At 43.3% G+C, this 20,735-nt stretch overlaps 1 protein-coding gene across 1 annotated transcript in view; it reads left to right on the top strand.

The window, feature by feature from the left end:
• Nucleotides 1-11,938: 11,938 nt before the first annotated feature.
• The window catches only part of NLRP13 (NLR family pyrin domain containing 13), a gene marked incomplete at its 5' end in the record, with an annotated part of 30,563 nt that continues 21,766 nt past the window's right edge, over nucleotides 11,939-20,735 (top strand). Inside the window, 4 exons of the mRNA XM_082607856.1 lie at nucleotides 11,939-12,005; nucleotides 14,943-16,539; nucleotides 17,713-17,726; nucleotides 18,393-18,600. Of these exons, the coding sequence (XP_082463982.1) occupies nucleotides 11,939-12,005; nucleotides 14,943-16,539; nucleotides 17,713-17,726; nucleotides 18,393-18,600 (1,886 nt within the window). The remainder of the gene's footprint in view (nucleotides 12,006-14,942; nucleotides 16,540-17,712; nucleotides 17,727-18,392; nucleotides 18,601-20,735) is intronic.

Here is a 20,735-nt window from a genome sequence, read left to right on the forward strand (position 1 = left end):
TCCATATTTGATGGAGCAAACCACGTGCTGGATATCCTCTTCCCCCCTTCCTCAAAGAGTCTCTGGCCTGCGGAAAACCCTGGGAGCCCCTCCACTATTGGGGCTCAGTGTTTAGACTCAAAACCACTTTGTAGTGTTTAATTCTCTCTGCCACTTATTAGCAAGGTGACTTTGGGAAAATTGCAGAGCCTCTTTGCACCTCTTTTCTCATCTCTGATACTGGGATCTTATCATATGTGCTCTTGGGGTTGTGAGGATTCTCAAAGACATACACCCACAAGTACATTTAAGACAGTGCCTGGTTCATCATAGCTAACAATGACTCAGGGCTTCCTCCTATACCATGATTATTTTAAAGGCTCAATGGGAATTTATAAAAAGCACCTGGAATCAAAGGTTTATTCCCTTCTATGCATCTTCTTGCATCTTCGCCACCATATATCTTTCTTTTGTCTTCCTCCATCGTGTTTATTGTGTGTAAAAAGTGGAATGTGGAGGAGAACAGAATGCAGTCACGGGGAGCGGGGCCTTCGCCTTGGTCTACCTACTACTAGTATCCTATCGCTTCTCTGAGTTATCTTTTTACATATTATCATCTGTTAACTCTCGTCTCCATCACCTGAGAACTTCCTGGATACTTAAGTCATCATGCATTGGGCACTGACTCAAAGTTTTATCTCCTTCAATTCACTGCAGTGGTTTTGGAGAATTGCAAGCTCCCTGTGGATGACGACCACCTCTTAAGTAGCCACGCTACTTAAGCTTCACCTCCACTCTTGATTCTGTTATTCTGATATTTGAGCACAAAGAAAAAGTCTACCTTAGGAAAAAAGAAAGGTCTCAAGTAAACAACCTGACTTTACAGCTCAAGGAACTGGGGAGAGAAGAAGAAACTGAGCCCAACTGGACCTGGTGAACTCAAGTGTCTGATATAGTAACTGTAAGAAAGTGATGTGGAAACATAGGAGACAGAAGAGAGAGGAGAACAGCACCACCACTCACCGCTGAAGGGAACTAGGCTTCCTGTCTCCTCCTGTCACAAGCATCTCCCAAGGCAGGAAGAAAAAGCACTTGGTCTGCCCCACTTTCCACCCTAATAGGCTCTGGGGTTCTGGGCAACATGCATCCTCCCTTCCCATTGGCTGGGGCTGGTGCATTATCACTCTTCTCCATGACACAGATTTGAAAGCATTTAGCATCCTCGGTCAGAGGAATTGGGCTACAAGGCTTATTCTCACAGGTGCTTCCCATTTGTGAAGGACCTGCTCCCCTACCTCTTAGATTCAGAAGAACAAGCAACTTTAGAAAATTACAGGATTGGAGTGTTCCCCAAACTCACGGAGGGCTGACACTGCTGTCAGCCCAAAGGTGCTGCATCCAACGGAAAACATCTACAGCAATTAATTGGATTATCTTGTTCACATGAGCATCTCCCCTATTTGGAATGTAATCTTACTAAGCAAAAGGAGGGTTTCAGTATCACCAGGACCTAATGTGGGTCCCAAAGCAATAGACCCTGTCGAAGGAGACTCAGAGACAGAGCATGTAGGAAGATGACACACACACACACAGACACACACACACACAGACACACACACACACAGACATATATATAAACACATATATTGGTAGTAGATTTCCTTGCGGTCTTTTGGGTTTTCTGAGGTGTAATCAAGTCATCTGCTCATATAGTTTTACCTGTTCCTTTCCAATTCTTATGCCTTTCTCTACTTGCTTCCTAATTGCTGATTTAAATTTAAAATTAGTTACAATTGTCAACTTCCTGGATCCCCAGAGCCTATTAAGTTGGAAGGTGGGGCAAACCAAGTGCATTTTCTTTCTGCTTTGGGATGATGTTTGTGACAGGGGTGAGTTAAATTCGTTAAAATTGCTAATTTAATTGGCTAATACCTCCAACATGATGTTAATTAGTAGTGGCCATGAGATCATCTGTCTTGTTCCTGACTTCAGTGGAAAAGCCTCCGTGTTTATGATGGAACGGCTTCATAGGTGGTTTTCCTGGCATTGGGAGAAGAAGTCGTCCCTAGATGTAGTTGCCTCTGTGATTTTCAGGGCTCATAGACTCTTTTTTAAAATTGTATTGAAGTATAGTTGATTTACAATGTTATGTTAGTTTCTGCTGTACAGTATACATATATATGTACATATATATGTACAGTTATACATATATATGCTTTCTTTTTCATATTCTTTTCCATGATGGTTTATCCCAGGAAATTGAATATAGTTCCCTGTGCTATACGGTAGGACCTTGTTGTTTACCCATTCAATATATGATTGTCTGCATCTGCTGACCCCGAAAACCCAATCCTTCCCTCCCCCCACCTCCCCTTGGCAACCACTAGTCTGTTCTCCGTATCTGAGGCCTCAGGCACTCTTGATTCCTCTCGTCCTTCATTGTTCTACAAGACCCCTCAGATGGTAGGAGAGGTATTCACATCAGTGACCTTTGGCTAAAGTGGAAGATTCCATTTACATCAGATGGGTTTTAATTAGAAACCCATCTCTGCCTCTCCTCTCCCAGGTGGGGATGATTTACACCTAAAAGAGGAGGACTCAGCAATTACCTGTAGCAGCTGAGTTTTGGTGGCTTCTTGACCTATGCAGGGATAGGCTGCAATGGAGGGGGCGGGACGCCCAGAGACAGATCTGATAGGAGCTGAAGGGACCTGAGAGCCAATCACAGGCTGGGGAGGGCGTGGAGTTGACTTTATTTGAGGTTCCCTGCAAAGGGCGTCTAGAAACTTGCATGAGATTGGAAGTCTGATGGGTAAGTGATGTCTCCTTTCTCTGGGGCTTCAAACTTTCGTGTCCTTTGGTTTTTCTTTTCTTTTTTAAAATAACAGCTTTATTGTGATTGATTTAAAGTAGTGGGGTGGGTAGAAACAACCAGCTTTTTTGAGGTATAATTAATATACGAAAAAACACTGCACGTATTTATCATATGTAACTTGATGAGTTTGGACACAGGCGTACACCACAATCAGGGGAATAGACATAGCACCTCCAAAAGTTTCTTTGTGTCCTGTGTGTGTGTGTGTGTGGGTGGGTGGGTGTGTAGTAGGAACATTTAACATGACACCTACCCTCTGAAAATTTTCAGGGTACAATTCAGTATTGATGACTATGGGTACTTTGATGTAGGGCAGGTCCCCAGAACAAATTCATCTTGCATAACTGAAACTTACACCATGGGTGATACATACAATAGAATCTTTTTTTTTTTTTTTTTTTTGCGGTACGCGGGCCTCTCACTGTTGTGGCCTCTCCCGTTGCGGAGCACAGGCTCCGGACGCGCAGGCTCAGCGGCCATGGCTCACGGGCCCAGCCGCTCCGCGGCATGTGGGATCCTCCCGGACCGGGGCACGAACCCGTGTCCCCTGCATCGGCAGGTGGACTCTCAACCACTGTGCCACCAGGGAAGCCCCCCTTTTTTTTTTTTAACTTTAATGAGAGCAGGGTTAAGCTTGCTTATTTATTTATTTTATTTTATTTTATTTATTTATTTATTTAGGCAGGCTGCTCCGGGTTTCAGTTGCAACATGCGGGATGTTCGTTGCAGCATGTGGGATCTTTTTTTTTGTTGTTTAAGTTGTGGCATGTAGGATCTAGTTCCCTGACCAGGGATGGAACCTGGGCCTCCTGCATTGGGAGCGCAGAGTCTTACCCACTGGATCACCAGGGAAGTCCGTATAGAATCTTATTCAGCCTTAAAAACGAAGGAAATCCTGCCGTATGTGACAGCATGCATGAAGCTGGAGAACATCATCCTAAGTGAAGTAAGCCAGTCCCAGTAGGAAAATACTGCAGGATTCTAGTCTGTGAGGTAGAGAAAAGACTCCAACTTTTATAAGCAGAGACTAGAAATGTGGTTATGAGGAGCTTGGGGTGGGGAGTGGAAGATGCAGAGTCATTGTTGCTGGTATTTTCTTAATCAGCAGGAATCTGTTGCACCTTTGTCCTCTTGTAAGTGAAAGTGGGGTCAGGCTGCTCGCCGCTCAAAAGCCAATAAAGAGGCAAGGTTGGTGGAAAGGAAAGTCTGCTTTATTTTGGATGCCGGCAGCTGCAGGGCGGGAATGAGGACTCATGTCCAAAGGCCGGCTCCCCCCTCCTTGACAATCAAGGGGCAAGGGCTTTTATAGACGGAGAGAGGGGGCTCCATGCAGAAACAGCACAGTCACCTCTGACAGTCATCTTGAAATTGGTCATCAGTGGTCTGATCAGCTTCATTGATTGTTTTTAAGTACAGTTAGTCTTCAGGTCCAGGGTCATTTTTTTCCCATTTCCTTGAGGCCAGTTCTCAGAATTGTGGCAGCTTATGTCACGGCTACAGTCTGGTCATCATGTAGTTTAACTTCTTCCTCCTGGTGGGCGTTTCAGTATCTACAAGACAGCTCACAGGATATGGCTCAGAATATTACCTTATAGCCCTTAAGGAGGAACTAAAGTCCTTGACTATGCTTAAAGACTAAATGATTATTATGCAGTCTTGTTGGAGTGTTTTCCTTCGTTTCTGCACTTTTTCACTTCTCTGATTAGACTTATTCTTTGACTAAAGTTTTCCCACAGACAGAAGGCAGGCTGAGGACATGGGGGGCAAGGACCGTAGGGTTCTGCTCTGTTTCTCTCTCCTTTGAAGCTTCCCACCTTCTAGACCCAGGAGATTTGATAGGTCTTTGAGAAAATGCAGCTGAATTTCTCCCTTCCTGTGTTTTCTCCCTCCAGGGTTTCTGCACCTGTTTTCACTGATCACTGCCCTATAGCCCTCTTTCCACCTTCCTTGCCTCAATCTGATGCATCCTTCAAGTCTCTTACAATTCCCTTTCCTAGGCTTGCTTGTTCTACACGGTATAATCTCATGGACCCTGTGGGATCCCGTCTTACACTCAACACACGTGATACTAATTACAGTTGATCTTCCTTATTCATGGGTTCCATGCTTTTGAACTCACCTGATCACTAAAGTTTATCTGTAACTCCCCAAATCAGTGTTTGTGGTCCTTTCCAAAGTCATTCTTAGGCATGTACAGAAAGGTTGAAGAAATATTTTTTTTCCATTTTTAAAAAATTGAAGTGTTGTTGATTTACAGTGTTGTGTTAATTTCTGCTCTACAGCAAAGTGATTCAGTTATACCTATATATGCTTTCTTTTTCATATTCTTTTCCATTATGGTTTATCACAGGATATTGAATATAGTTCCCTGTGCTACACAGTAGGACCTTGTTGTTTATCCATTCTATATATAATAATAATTTCCATCAGCTAATCCCGAACTCCCAATCCAACCCTCCCCCTGCTTGTTCACTTCGTTATTGACATGTGTGTTTAAATCTCCAATGAATCATTCTTTTAGTTCTATTTTTCGCTTTATATATTTTGAAGCTATACTATTTGGTACATAAAATTTTAGACTTGCTGTATCTTCCTGCTGGACTGATTCTGTTACGAAGTGTGCTGTATTTAGTAACAACTTTGCCTCAAAATCTATTTTGGTAATGATATAGCTGTACCCATTTTTTTCGTGTTAGGGTGTGTGCACTGCATTTTTCCCCATTAATTTATGTTAAACGTTTTATGCTCTTGTCCTTGAAGTGTACCTTTTATTTTTGGTCTAATTTGACATAGTTTTCTTTAGTGTTTAGCCCCCCTTATGCTTATATAATTGTTGACACATTTGGAATTTAGTATATTTTCTTGTTTTCTATTGTTCCTTTTCTACCATTTTTTGAATAAATGAAATACTTTGTAATATCATTTTTCTTTAACTTACATTCTTTTATTCTTAGAGTGGTTGCCCCAGAGAGTTCAGTATTCATCTTTCACCATTGGTTGACCTGAGATTACATCTGGACTTTGCAATCAATGCAAGAACCTTGAAACTCTTGTTTCATTTACTTTCTTTCATCCTTGGTGTTATTGTTTTCATATTTTACTACGTATGTTATAAAGTCCAGAAGGTGTTGTCGTTGTCAAGGGTTAATATTCATTCACATTGATTCACACACCAGCTACTTCTGTGCTTTTTCTTTCCTTCTGTGCTGCTATACTTTCATCTGAAAAAGTTTTTAGACAGTTTTTAGTGGTATGTATGTCTGCTGGCAATACATTCTGTTTTTAAAAGTTTAAAAATTTACAGCTTTATCGAGCTAAAATGGACAAATAAAAATTGTTCATGGCTAAGTTGTACAAAATGATTTTGAAAGCTATTCAACATTATTTAACACACATACACATTGTGAAATGATCACTACAATCAAGTTAATGAACACATCTGTCACCTCACGTAGTTGACTTTGTGTGTGATGAGAACACTTAAGACTGACTCTCTTTGCAAATTCCAAGAATACAATAGAGTATTATTAACCATAGCCACGAAGGGGTGCATTACATCCCTAGATATTATTCACTGTGTAATGGAAATGTGTACCCTTCGACCAACATCTCCCATTTCTCCCACCTCCCGGCGGCCCCTGGCTACTCAGCATTTGATTGGAAATCTCTTTATTTTCCCCTCATTTTTAAAGGATATTTTCACTTGACATAGAATCTAAGTGGCAGGGTATTTTATTCTTTACAGCATTGTGAAGATGTCATTTCATTTTCACTTTTTTTTAAACATCTTTATTGGAGTATAATTGCTTTACAATGGTGTGTTAGTTTCTGCTTTATAACAAAGTGAATCAGTCATACATATACATGTCCCCATATCTCTTCCCTCTTGCATCTCCCTCCCTCCCACCCTCCCTATCCCACCCCTCTAGGTGGTCACAAAGCACCGAGCTGATCTCCCTGTGCTATGTGGCTGCTTCCCACTAGCTATCTGTTTTACGTTTGGTAGTGTGTATATGTCCATGCCACTCTCTCACTTCGTCCCAGCTTACCCTTCCCCCACCCCATATCCTCAAGTCCATTCTCTAGTAGGTCTGCGTCTTTATTCCCGTATTTGCCCCTAGGTTCTTCATGACCATTTCTTTTTTTTTTCTTAGATTTTAAAAAATAGAATTAGTAAACAAAACTGTGCGTGACTGGTTGTTTAGAGAATGAAATGAGGGTAACAGTTCATGGTATATAGGAAGTGCTTAGTATTGTTGATGTAAGTAATAAGCAATCTATAATAAGATTAGAAGACTTTTTTTGGAGCCAAACTGAGGATTATAGCCTGGGAAACAGCCTCTCAGTAGCTGTGAGGGGACTCTCCAAAGAGGTAAAGGAGGGGCCAGGGTATATGATTTTTTTTTTTTTTTGGTCAGGAAATACATGCAATCATACATCTTTGTAAAAGATGACTGTTAATCACAAAGAACAGGTCTCTCAGGTTGATTTTAGTGTTTATCTATATATGGGAAGATGCAAGAGTCTGGAGTCATTGAGATTCTTCCTTAGATATGCATTTCACTCTGTAGGAGCCTGAAGATGAAAGCACAGAAAGCTTCATCCTGTTTTTCCCATCCTGAATTCCCTTCAGTGCACTGATGGTGGGAGACTGCAGGGGGTTGAGACTTAACCCTTCCTGTAACTGGATGATGAGCCACACTTCATGGTTAAAGCAGATGTACAATGTATGTGTGACAGGCTGTTCTAGCTAGCATCAAGTTCAAGCCAAATCATGTATCATGCAGAAGGACGTCCCCATACCTCACAATGTGAACATTTCTTCCAGCAAGATCGTTTTTCCTTCTCCTTAGAGCTGAGGTCCTCATGTCTGTCCAGTGTGTTTCTAGGCACTGGTGGTACAGCCTAGGGCAGGCAAGGTCTGTGTTCAAAGCGACTTGACATTTACGTGGAAGAGAGAGAGAGAAATAAGCCACACAAACACAGAGCAGGAGGTGCTGTGAGGAGAAAACAGGACACGCGGCTACATTAGACAGTCTTGAAGGAGGTGAAAGTCATGGTTCATGGTCTTAGCTGTCTGTCTTCTACAGGTGCTATTCATTTTGTGGCTGTAAGCGTTCTTGAGTGAAGCTGGAAACCTTGCGTGTTGGGCCGGATGGCTTCTTCTAGCCTCTTTGTAGCTGATGGCTCCAGTGACAAGCTACTGTCTTACCTGACGGGCTTGGATCGGTATCAGCTGGAGGATTTCAAACTTCACCTCCAGTCCCCACAGCTGCTGCCTGAGAACGTCCAGAAGGTCTCCTGGGCAGACTTGAAGGCCATCAGTCCCACCAACCTGCTCTGTCTGTTGAAGGGACACTTATCAGTAAGGCAGATATGGGACGTGGCCGTCCGCATCTTTGAGCGCATGAAGCTGACTTCGCTATGCGAGCAGATGAGAGCAGAGATGAATGGTGAGTGGGTCTGTGCGGGGGACGGCTTCCTGGTGCTCGTGGGAGCAGGAAGGTTGCTGCTGGATTTTTGCGGGGTCCTTCCAAATTGCTGGTCTCCCCCTAAGAAAGACTCTCCCTGCCGGGAATGAAAGTTTAAAAGTATAAAGGCTGTGAGAGTTTGGAGCTCTAGCCTCGGAGGGGATGGTGATCAAAAGCAAGAAGAGGGAACTGAAACATGCATATTTAGTTCTGTTCCAAGGCTGCTTTTGAAAATGCAAATTTGTGCCAATGCAATGGTTGCATTAGGGGATGATTTGCTCACCACGGGAATTTCATGTTTGCGTATGCATGATTTTTTCCAAAGAGGTAAATGCAAAAAAAAAAAAATACCCCACAATGAGGGCTTCCCTGGTGGCGCAGTGGTTGAGAGTCCGCCTGCCGATGCAGGGGACACGGGTTCGTGCCCCAGTCCAGGAAGATCCCACGTGCCACGGGGCGGCAGGGCCCGTGAGCCATGGCCGCTGAGCCTGCGCGTCCGGAGCCTGTGCTCTGCAACGGGAGAGGCCACAGCAGTGAGAAGCCCACGTACCACCAAAAAACAAACAAAAACCCCACAATGAAACTGTACCCGGCTGTAGTATTCATTTATTTATTGTAGCATTGCAGTATTTATTGTACAAGTCGTGTTTCATAGTTAGTTAGCAAGTATAAAACTGCACTACCATTTTAATCGTTTGTCTTTTTAAAATGTATCACGGATCCCATTTTCCATCTGGTTTTTGCCTGCAACTTTACCTACTGCAGAGAGTTTTAGGAATGCATATGTCACTTTCTGGCAGACCTGGCTGCCTCTGAGACCTGTAGAAATTAATAACTTTTGCTGGTGCCTGTTACAAGCCAGGCACTAATCTTAATGCTTTCTGTGCATTGGTACTGACTTTTCACACTCTCATAAGAAGGGGGTTCTGTTATTCCTGTTTTACAGACAAGGAAACTGAGACACAAAGCTCAAGTAAATTGCCCAAGGTCACGGAGGTGGGATGTGAACCCAGGCAGTGGGTCTCCAAATCCTCTGTGCTTGACCATGTACTGCTTCTCTTGCCCTAGAATGAGGGCATGAGTTCAAGGAATGGGATGGGAGTCGGCAACATGAAGTCTTCCTCATCAGAGCTTTGGGCATTGGAGGTTCTGAGTCACAGAAATTCAGGCTTCGAGCATCTTCTGGGCAGGACGAGGGGATGGGGACTCAGTTTCCCTGCATCTTCAGTTCCGTCTTCCTCTCCTCCCCTCTCCCCATCATAAGTCCCTTGGAATAGGCAGATGTTGAGCAGAGAGCTTGGAATGGGATCTAGAATCCTTAAATCCCATTTGGCAATCCCGGAGAGAGACATTGGCACAGGGGAGCATGGCATTAAAGGAAGAACTTCCCTCCTGGCCACTGGTCCTAATTGACAATGTCAGTGCCCTGCTTGAAGCTGCATCACAGGAGCCCCTTTTCCCCAGTCCTTACCTGGTTCCCACCTGGCCTTCTAAAGGGGTGGGGCTTGCAGAAGATACCTCCTAAGCAGGAGGAAGCCCTAGACCACACCCATCCCACAGCAATGTGGGAGATGATATAAAGGGACCAGAGGACAGGTCAGGGTAACTGATGCCCCCATCAGCTCCATCTTCTAGGAAACATGGCATAGTGAGAGTTTCTGTGCTTGAATGGTGCTGTGGCAGAGGGATTTGTGAGTGAGTCTGTGAATGCACATGTTTGTAGGCACAAGTGTGCTGTCTTTTAGGGACTATGGGTTTAAGAGTTCAGGTTTTAACAACAGCTGGATTCAAAGGCTGGTTCCACGTCACCAACTGTAACCCAGGACAAATTATGTACCACTGGGCCCCATTCTCTCTTATTGAAAACAGAGCTGGCTGCACCTAACTGAGTTTCTAGGGTGAAAACTTATAAGGCATTGGGTGCGGTGTAGATTCTCAATCATTTGTTCATCTTTGGGACAGTTTTTCTCTTAACAGTATCACCTTCCCTGGTGGTTTCCAGATCCTACCTCATCACGGAGGATGATGCCAGACAGGCCATATCAGACGTGGGAGGGTCTCTACCATCTCACTGTACACACCCTCCACCCCACCAAGACTGGTGCATCAGATTTGGGAGAAGGGGTGAATGTTTAGTTCAACAGGCTTCCATAGATGGCCAAAGGGAAGTGAGAACAGGGATTTTTTTTTTTAAGAAATTAGATTTAAATTCCAGGCTGTTCATTTGGAACAGTCCAGCTCTTTTTTTGTACTTTCTGATTTTTTTTTAATTTTAATGTTATTGGAGTATAGTTGATTTACAATGTTTCATGCATATAGCAAAGCGATTCAGTTATACATATACATATATTCGTTCTTTTTTAGTTAATTTTCCCACATAGGTTATCATAGAATAGTGAGTAGATTTTCCTGTGCTATACAGTAGGTCCTTGTTGGTTATCTATCTTGTGTGTATGTCAATCCAAAACTCCTCAATTTATCCCTCCTCCCCAGTGTTCCCTCTTTTGGTAACCATAAGTTTGTTTTTGATAACTGTAAGTCTGTTTCTGTTGTGTGGATAAGTTCATTTGTACCACTTTAAAAAACATTAGATTCCACGTATGAGTGATATATGATATTTGTCTTTCTCCATTTGATTTCCTTTACTTAGTGTGGTAATCTCTAGTTGCATCCATGTTGCTGCAGGTGGCATTAGTTCATTCTTTTTCATGGCTGAGTAATATTCCATTGTTCATATGTGCCACATCTTCTTTATTCCTCTCTCGATGGCACTTCGGTTGCTTCCACGTCCTGCCTGTTGTAAATAGTGCTGCAGTGAACATTGGGGTGCATGTGTCTTTTGGGAATATGGTTTTCTCCAGATATGTGCCCAGGAGTGGGATTGCTGGATCATATGGTGCATGGGGAGACATGGAAGGGGTCCTTTCGTTTCTGAGAATAGGACTTTCTGAGTAGTTACGTGAAACACATCAGGGAGCTGGGGTTAGACCATTTCTCGGTGCTTTTCTTCCATGGCATTTTATTTCCAAGATATTAGAGTGGCTTCTGTGTGCTGGCATTGCTGTGCACACTTGGGGTACATCAGTGAACAAACACAGGTGGGCTACCGGCCTCCTCCTCCAGTGTGGGGCGACGGGTAACGGACGTGATGAATAAGTACGTTATAGGGTGTGCTAGAAGGTGACAAATGCAGAGGAGAGTGGAGGGGAGGGCGGGTGGGGTCTGCCTAAGGTATGTGCTGCAGGAATCAGGTGCAGAGTTAATCGGGATCATCAGGCACTACTGAGGCACTAAGATTTGAGCAGAGACTCAGAGGGGAGGGAATGAGCCAAGTGGATATTGGGGTTGGGGGGAGAGCCTTCCAGACAGGAGACTGGCTGGATCCAAGGCCACCAGGCAGGGATGTGCTTTTAATGTGTGCTGTGGTCTTTGCAAAGTAGCATGTTTCCAAAGTAGTTGGGTTGATGAGGCTTGAAGATAACGATTTTCAGTCTCTTCAATTCCAAGTCTGTCAGAGAAATGGTTGGTTCTACTAAGACCATCCATCATTATTAACTTTTTTTTTCAGCCAGGGGAAATCTCACTACCCCATCATCATTGTTTTATTTCAGAGATGGCGCAGGTATGGGGACCCCAAGATCCAAACCAAGAAGAACCAGAGATGCTGGAAGAAGAAACAGGTTTGGCTACTACTTTGTGATGATTACAGACAAATTGCTTGATGGAACATTCATTTTATGGGCTCCACATTGGCCACCTCCTTTGAAACTGTCTTCAATGTATAGTCTGCCAGAAACTTGCCCATCTGTTCTTCCAGTGCTGCCTACTGAGGAATAGGTTACCATAAACTGGACATTTCCTCTGGGTCCCCTCCAAGGTCTGAGATACCAGTGTCTGTTTCTGGTCTTTGTGTTGCATTAATAGGTATATGTATTTTTTTATTTTTTACACAATTTTTAAAGGTTGCACTCTATTTACAGTTATTACAAACTATTGGCTATATTTCCCGTGTTGTACACTACATCCTTGTAGCCTATCTCGCACCACAATAGTTTGTACACCCCAGTCCCCCACCCTCTCTACTGCCCCTCCCTGCTTCCCTTTCACCACTGGCAACCACTAGTTTGTTCTCTATATCTGTGAGTCTGCTGCTTTTTTGTTACTATCTCTAGTTTTTTGCATTTTTTAGATACCACATATAAGTGATATTGTGTAGTATTTGTCTTTCTCTGTCTGACTTACTTCACTGAGCATGATACCCTCCAAGTCCATCCATGTTGCTACAGTGGCAAAATTTCTTTCTTTTTATGGCTGAGTAATAATCCATTGTGTATATGTACCACATCTTCCTTATCCATTCATCTGTTGATGGACACTTAAGTTGCTTCCATATTTTGGCTATTGTGAGTAATGCTGCGTAGCTGTATTTTTTTGTATTGGTGGCCCTATGGAGATTTTTCACATGGACAAACTAATACCTACTGTGATGGAACGAGTTAAGTTGCATCAAAGAAATACATGCTGTACTTGTGTATAATCCAAAAAGAATCACAAAATGCAAAACTTGCAATGAAAAGCATTGATCCTTTGCCCAGCCCTGGACTTCTGTTCTGTGGAATCAACCACAGCCTCTCTTGGCTGCCACTTTGGCTATTTATTTCTATGTTCATAAGTGATTAACATATACTGCCATTTCTTAGGTTTTCAATCAATTATCTGCTGACTCATCATGGCAGGTAAGTACCTCTTCTCATTTATCCTCCAATAAAAGTATGATTTGGAGGAACAGGCATTGAGTGTCATGTGGATATAAGTCAATGCTGAGCCATGTAATTAATCAGGATTACATGCTGTATTCATTTTCTAGGGCTGCTGTAATACACTAACGCAGACGGGGTGCTTAAACAATAGAAGTTTATTTTTATTTTCTAAGTGCTGGAGAGAAAATGTCCAAAACCAAGGGGTCAGCAGGGCTGTGCTTCCTCCAGGAGCTTGGGGAGAGAATCGGTTCTTCGTCTTTCGAGCTTCCTGTGGCTGCTGGCATTCCTGGGCTTGTGGGAGCATCACTTCAATTCCCACCTCTGTGGTCACATGGCCTCCTCTTTTGTCTCAGAATTCTCTGCCTATCTTTTATGGAAATACATCTGATTGCATTGGGCGCAATCCAGGGTAAGCTTCTCCTCTCAAGGACCTTAATCACATATTTTGTCACATAAGGTTCTGGGGATTCAGATGTGGATATATCTTTTGGGGGGGTCACTGTTGAGCCACTACACATGACTTTTTTGGGGAACCATTTTCTATTTTTTTAAAAAAATTATTTAGTTTACTTATTTATTTTTGGCTGCGTTGGGTCTTCATTGCTGTTCGTGGGCTCTGTCTAGTTGCGGTGAGCGGGGCTACTCTTTATTGTGGCGTGCGGGCTTCTCATTGCAGTGGCTTCTCTTGTCCCGGAGCACAGGCTCTAGGCACGCGAGCTTCTGTAGTTGTGGTGTGTAGACTCAGTAGTTGTGGCGCTTGGGCGCTAGATCACAGGCTAAATAGTTGTGGCTCATGGGCTTAGTTGCTCTGTGGCATGTGGGATCTTCCTGGACCAGGGCTTGAACCCGTGTCCCCTGCATTGGCAGGCGGATTCTTAACCACTGCACCGCCAGAGAAGCCCCCATTTTCTATTTTTGTTTGAGGTAATCATTGCTTTGTTTTGGTTTAACTTTCTATGCAGCTACCATTACATCATCCCAAAATTCTTTGGGAAGCATAACACCATCAAACATATCAAAGAATCAGTCGGCTCCCTTGTCATTTCTAGACAGTTTCCAGAAGCCCCATATCCTTCTCCATTCCATATCGGTTGCCACGTAGCTGCCATCCTGGGACTCCATTTAATCTGGAATTCCACTTTCTTTTTTCTTTTTAAATTGAGGTATAGTTGATGTGCAATGTTGTGTTAGTTTCAGGTATCCAGCACAGTGATTCACATATATATATCCATTCCTCTGTTGATGGGCATTTAGGTTGCTTCCATGTCTTGGCTATCGTAAATAATGCTGCAGTGAACATTGGGGTGCATGTATCTCTTCAGATTATGGTTTTCTTCAGATATATGCCCAGGAATGGGCATATGGTAGCTCTATTTTGAGTTTTTTAAGGAACCTCCATACTGTTCTCCATAGTGGCTGCACCAATTGACACTCCCACCAACAGTGTAGGAGGGTTCCCTTTTCTCCACACCCTCTCCAGCATTTATTATTTATAGATTTTATAGATTTATAGCTTTTTTTTTTTGCGGTACGCAGGCCTCTCACTGTTGTGGCCTCTCCCGTTGTGGAGCACAGGCTCCGGACGCGCAGGCTCAGCGGCCATGGCTCATGGGCCCAGCCGCTCCGCGGCATGTGGGATCCTCCCTGACCGGGGCACGAACCTGTGTCCCCTGCATCGGCAGGCGGACTCTCAACCACTGCGCCACCAGGGAAGCCCTATAGATTTTTTGATGATGGCCATTCTGGCGTGAGGTGATACCTCATTGTAGTTTTGATTTGCACTTCTCTGATAATTAACAATGTGGAGTAGCCTTTCATGTGCCTTTGGCCGTCTCTTTTGCCTCCCTTCTGTTTTAGCTCACAGAAGAAGATACAGAGAGAAGATGAGGATGAAAATACTGGTCCTGTGGGACAACACTCCTTGGCCTGATGACCATATATATCTCCACAACACGGTGGAGCAGGAGCACAGAGAGCTGAGGAGACTTCTGCATCTGAGCAGGACTGGAGCCCAGCCACCAACAATAGTACTGGAGGGCCTGGCGGGTGTTGGGAAGACCACCCTGGCAATGAAGGTCATGCTACACTGGGCAGAGGGCATACTCTTTCAGCACCAGTTCTCCTATGTTTTCTACATCAGCTGCCATCAAGTGGGAGAGATTGTGAACACCACCTTTGCTGACCTGCTTTCCTGGGACTGGCCTGACTCTCAGGTCCCCATCGAAGAGTTCAGGAGTCATCCCGAGAGGCTCCTGTTTGTCATCGATGGCTTTGAAGAAATGACTCTGTCTTCCAACTTGTACGAAAGCCCGCCCTGTACAGACTGGTACCAGCAGCTCCCAGTGGCCAGAATCCTACTCCACTTGTTGAAGAAGGAGTTGGTTCCCGCAGCTACCTTACTGATAACGACCAGAGACTATGGTAATCAAGATCTTAAAAATTTGTTAGTGAATCCATGCTTTGTTGGCGTCTCAGGGTTCACAGAGGGAGACCGGGAGGAGTATTTCATCAAGTTCTTTGGTGACCTAGACAAAGCTAATAAAGTCTTGAATTGGTTAAGAAAAAGGGAAACTCTTTTTGATTCCTGCTGTGCCCCCCTGGTGTGCTGGACTGTGTGTTCCAGCCTGAAGTGGCAGATGCGGCAGACGACAAGTAATCCTTCTTTCCGGCTGGCCACACAGACCACCAGCAGCATCTATGCCTATTTTTTCTGCAGCTTGTTTGCCACGGCAGAAGTGAGCTTGTCAGATCAGAGCTTGCCAGAACAGTGGAGAGCCTTGTGCTCTCTGGCTGCAGAGGGGATGTGGTTCTCCAACTTCACGTTTGCAAAAGAGGTCATGGAACATGGGCATCTGGAAGCCTCTTTTATTGATTCTCTCTTGAGGTTGAATATTCTTCGAAAGGTCAGTGACTGTGAAGAGTGCATTTCTTTCGCTCACCAAGGTTTCCAGGCATTTTTTGGGGCCATGTTTTATGTGCTCTGGGGAACAAGAGGATCCCTTGGTGGTCCCCCAAAGCATCAAGAGATGAGGGTGTTCCTAAATGATGCCTTTGCTAACACAAACTTCTATTGGCATCAGATGGCTCTTTTTTTCTTCGGTCTTTTAAATACAGACCTAGCAAGAGAGCTAGAAGATACCTTACACTGTGAAATGTCTCCCAGGGTAATGGACGAATTATTGGATTGGGCAGAAGGGTTGGAGAAGTATGATGCTCTCTCAGTGCACTTCGGATTCCTGCATTTCTTCCAGTGCTTATGTGCGACTCAGGATGAAAACTTTATAAGGCAGATTTTGAATCACCTCCTTGAAGCTGATCTCGACATCCATGGGTATCAGCACCTCCAGGTTTCTTCCTTTTGCCTAAAGCACTGTCAAAAGTTACGTAAGCTGAGGCTCTCTGTCAGCGGTCCCATCCTTGAGCTGAAATTGACTTCTGCCTTGGAAACTCTGGAGTGAGTGACGCAAAACCGTCCCTTCCCCAAGTTTCTCTCATCTTCACAGGCTCTTCCCACGTTCTTCCATGAAAAACTGGGGGTCTGTGGTTGTGTTATCAGTGGTTATGATTGACCAGACATTCTAGATCAGCTCCAGTCTGTGAGAACATTTTCCTTTAGGTGTCATGGAGGATTCCCTGGGTACTCAACTCATCTACTTAGAGGTAGATTTTCTATCTCAGGCACTGCCTGTTGAAGGTGTGTATGCCAGGCATTGTACTATAACACCTACTTGTGTCAAAATGATGCCCATAACACAATGGAGGGGGATCTCTTATGATTATTCAGAGATGAGAAAACTGCAGAATAAAAGCACAGTTTTCTTAGTCAATGTGACTATTAAGCAGCCCAGCTGCCTTTCAGAGCTCCAGACCTTAAATAAAATGCTGTATGCCTCTCCTTTGAGCATACACTGGAGCCAGGGTGGGACCGGTGGTGTCAACAAAATCTTAAAGCTTGTTCTGATGAGTTTGTCCCTTTGTCCTCCTGGAAGAAGAATCTTAAAAATACTTAAGCTACTTTTGATTCTTCTCCTACGACCTTATCCCATCACTGACACTTCTGGCTTCTGAGCTGGAAGATAAGGAAACCTGACTGTTCTGCTACTTATTTCAGGTCCCGGGAATGTTTTCTAAATTCTTATCTTGAGACAGGAGCTGCTGTTCATGTTCTCAAATCCTTTCCTGTTTATCCCTCAAATCTATAAGAAGCACCAGTCCAATTTGGATTGAACAAGTTAAGGTTTTGAGTAGACTAATTTCTTTGTGTTTGCCCACATTGGAATATTAGTAAGATACTTGGTTTGGGGGTCTGGGGTAATTAATGTCCAATACATATAGACTATCATTTGTCCTATATTGGAATCCGTAAAACTTAAATAGGGGACTTGATTTAGGTAGCATTCACTGTTGGGTCATGTGAGTAAGTGCCCTTACTATAAGTGATTTTCTAAGGGTCATCCCATTTATTATGAGAATTAATGCCCAGACAACATCAGTCCTCACTTTATGCATGATCACCCTAAGACTTAAGGAAGTTTAAGACCTTCCCTAAAGTTCATAACAGATCTTCTGATGTTGGGTTATGTCCTACTTTTCTACAGCACAGCTTCTTACTGCTTTTTCTCCTCAGTGGTTTTAAACTCTGTATATCAGTATTAACTGGGGGTGTTAAACACATGAAAGCACAGGCTTTCACAACACACACACACACACAAAGTACACTTAAGGTTGGAAACAACTACTTTAACCAGTTACAGTTCTGGACTTATGGAGTAGAACTTTATATCCTCCAGGTGCTTTCAGAATATATTCTTTGTTTTACTTCCCTCATCTCATCTGAGATAAAAAAAATTGATTTCTGACTGTATTGCTCTTTTATCCTTAACATTGAGAGCGTACTGCATCAGGGAAATTCTAAATAATTAGAATTCTAATAACTCTAAGATCTAAATATTTGCATGAATCTTCTTTAATCATCACAAAGTCCTAGGAGAGTAAATTTTACTAGGCACATTTTGGAGATAGAAAATTGGAGCACAGAGATTAAATCCTAGGAGTCAGAGCTCTGAATCTGTCTTAAGTCTATTTAACTTTAAGTCTGAACTCTTAAGGATTATACCTGTGGTCCGCCTCACTTATGTGGTTGCTTTCCTCCAAAAAGAATGGTTAAGGATTGTGGGAATGAAACATCTGGTGTTGTGCAAACTGTGCTTTTTTGGTTACACATTTTCATGTTCAGAACTCCAGTGAGTCTCTTTTGTTAAGGTCTTTTCTTGCCCCCTGTAGATCATATTCTGCGTGTTGGTTGAGTTTCATTTACTCATCAGCCTTCTCTCTCTCCCTCACAAAGGACAGGGGTTGTCGATTTCAGGAACGATCAGTGGGAGGATATTTGCTCTGTGTTTTGCAACGGGAACATGAGAGAGCTGGACCTGAGTAACAGCAAGCTTAATACTTCATCTATGAAGGAACTCTGTTATAAGCTGAGAAATCCAAGGTGCAAACTCCAAAAACTGACGTAAGTGTGAGACTCTCACGGTTTGAAGAAAACAATAGGAGAATAACCCACTTTTTTTTTTTTTTGATGACAGCCGTGAGTTATCTATTGGCCAGAAAGTAAGCTAGGTGCACAGGAGAATAAAATAAAGGGACTTACATTCATGAAGCTGCTACTTAGGCAAAGTAGATTGAAATTCTAAAAAATGGCCATCTGCTGCGGCAGTAGGTGGCAAGTAGATCAGAAGGGATTTGACCATTCTAGAGCACATTGTTTTAGAGCCATTAACAACTCAATTATTGTCATGAATATGGCGTTAGAATTCAATTAGTATATGACATTCCCTTGTAAATGGCATCCTTTATTTCTGCTTGGTTTATTTGAAGCTGAACCTTTAATAGTTTAGGTATCACAACGGCAACTCAGATGGGGGGTTCTGGCATCACCTCTACAGAAAGTTGTATAGTGTGATTTTCTGAGAGGAAATACCCACAAAACATAGAAGATGGAATATTTAGGGTACCATTGTGAAACTAAAAGTGATGATTCAAAAAAAATAATTCATCTCATAATTTTAACTAAAAAAGGGCAATCTACCTTGCACTAGAGATACATGTAGACAAATTCCTTTTTCCTTAAGACGTTTAAGGTGGACTGCTTTTTGAGCCAAATATGAAGGAATAGAAAATTTCTAGGGCATGGTAGGGGCAAAGTGTTTGAGAAGAGCTAAAGGTATGTGGAGTCCATGAGACGTGCTCTGTGTCTTAAGGAAAGGTGAGTCATTTGTGGTACAGCATTTATTCATTCAATAGGTATTTATTGAGCATCTGTTATCTGTCCTGAGGTTATAGCAGTGAACAGAACAGGTAATTCTTGCCTTCATGGAGCCTACACTGAGTTGGAGAAACAAACTTAAATAATCAGGATGGTATATGAGATGGTGACATCTCCCAAAGCAGAAGGAAATCAGTTCAGCAACTCAGAAAGCGTGTAAAAGAAGGAAGCTTTGCACTTTTAGATAGGGGAGGCCCCCTCTGCCTTCCCTATCTACCTGAAAGATATTTGAGTAAAGGTCTATACATTGGATATGAAGCATAATTTGGGATTGAAACTTAGTGGTCCTATAGCATGCTGCAAGGAGAAATGACAGATTCTCAAATCTGGCTCAAAGATAGGGAAGAATTATCAGGTGGAGGTCGACCTTGAGGGAGAAGCCAGGGAAGAAATTAACTGATAAGGGACACAGCAAGTAGTACTTAGAGTGGAATTTGAGATGGAATTTGGTCAGATGGTCTGGAGTCCAGGACAACTAACTCTATCCTACTCTCCCTCCACCTTTCTCAAGGTCATGCCTCAAGGTCTAAAAATCAGATGCAGGCACTGATTCAACGATTTAAGAGCAGAAGAGTTGACAATGATGTTTGTCCTCACAGTTCTGTGTGTTGAGTGAACCGGATCAAATACACGGGTGGCAGGCTTAAACAGCCTTTGATGTCCTTTTCCTTTCTTTCTTTTTTTCCTTCTATTTTCATTCTATAACTTAGTTCTCAAGATAAGGAGAAACAAGTTCAAGAACAAAACGAGAGAGTTGTTCTCACCAGTCCTCTCTGGGTTGGTGTGGGATGGGTGGTCACCTCCCTAGAAGAGGGTCGGCAGCCCCAGGACATCTTACATTAGATCTGAGGAGGAGTGGGGAGAGGATGGATTCCTGACTTCATACATCCAACTGAGCTTAGTGATCATATTTGAGATTGCCTTTTCAACATTTTAGTACCACGACTCAAATCAATTTTTGGACTCCTCTTATGTTTTTTTAAAATAATTAATTAATTAAATTTATTTTTGGCCGCTTTGGGTCTTCGTTGCTGCACGTGGGCTTCCTCTAGTTGTGGCGAGCAGGGGCTATTCTTTGTTGCGGTGCGTAGGATTCTCATTGTGGTGACTTCTCTTGTTTCAGAGCACGGGCTCTAGAGCACAGGCTCAGTAGTTGTGGCGCACGGGCTTAGTTGCTCCGCGGCATGTGGTATCTTCCTGGACCAGAGCTCAAACCCGTGTCCTCTGCATTGGCAGGTGGATTCTTAACCACTGCGCCACCAGGGAATCCCCTCCTCTTATGTCTTGTACATCATCCTTGAGGTTGTGTACGTGTGTGTTAG

The sequence above is a fragment of the Mesoplodon mirus genome (genome assembly GCF_964341445.2).
Source record: "Mesoplodon mirus genome assembly, chromosome: 19".
In the NCBI taxonomy this organism is placed as follows: Eukaryota; Metazoa; Chordata; class Mammalia; order Artiodactyla; family Ziphiidae; genus Mesoplodon; species Mesoplodon mirus.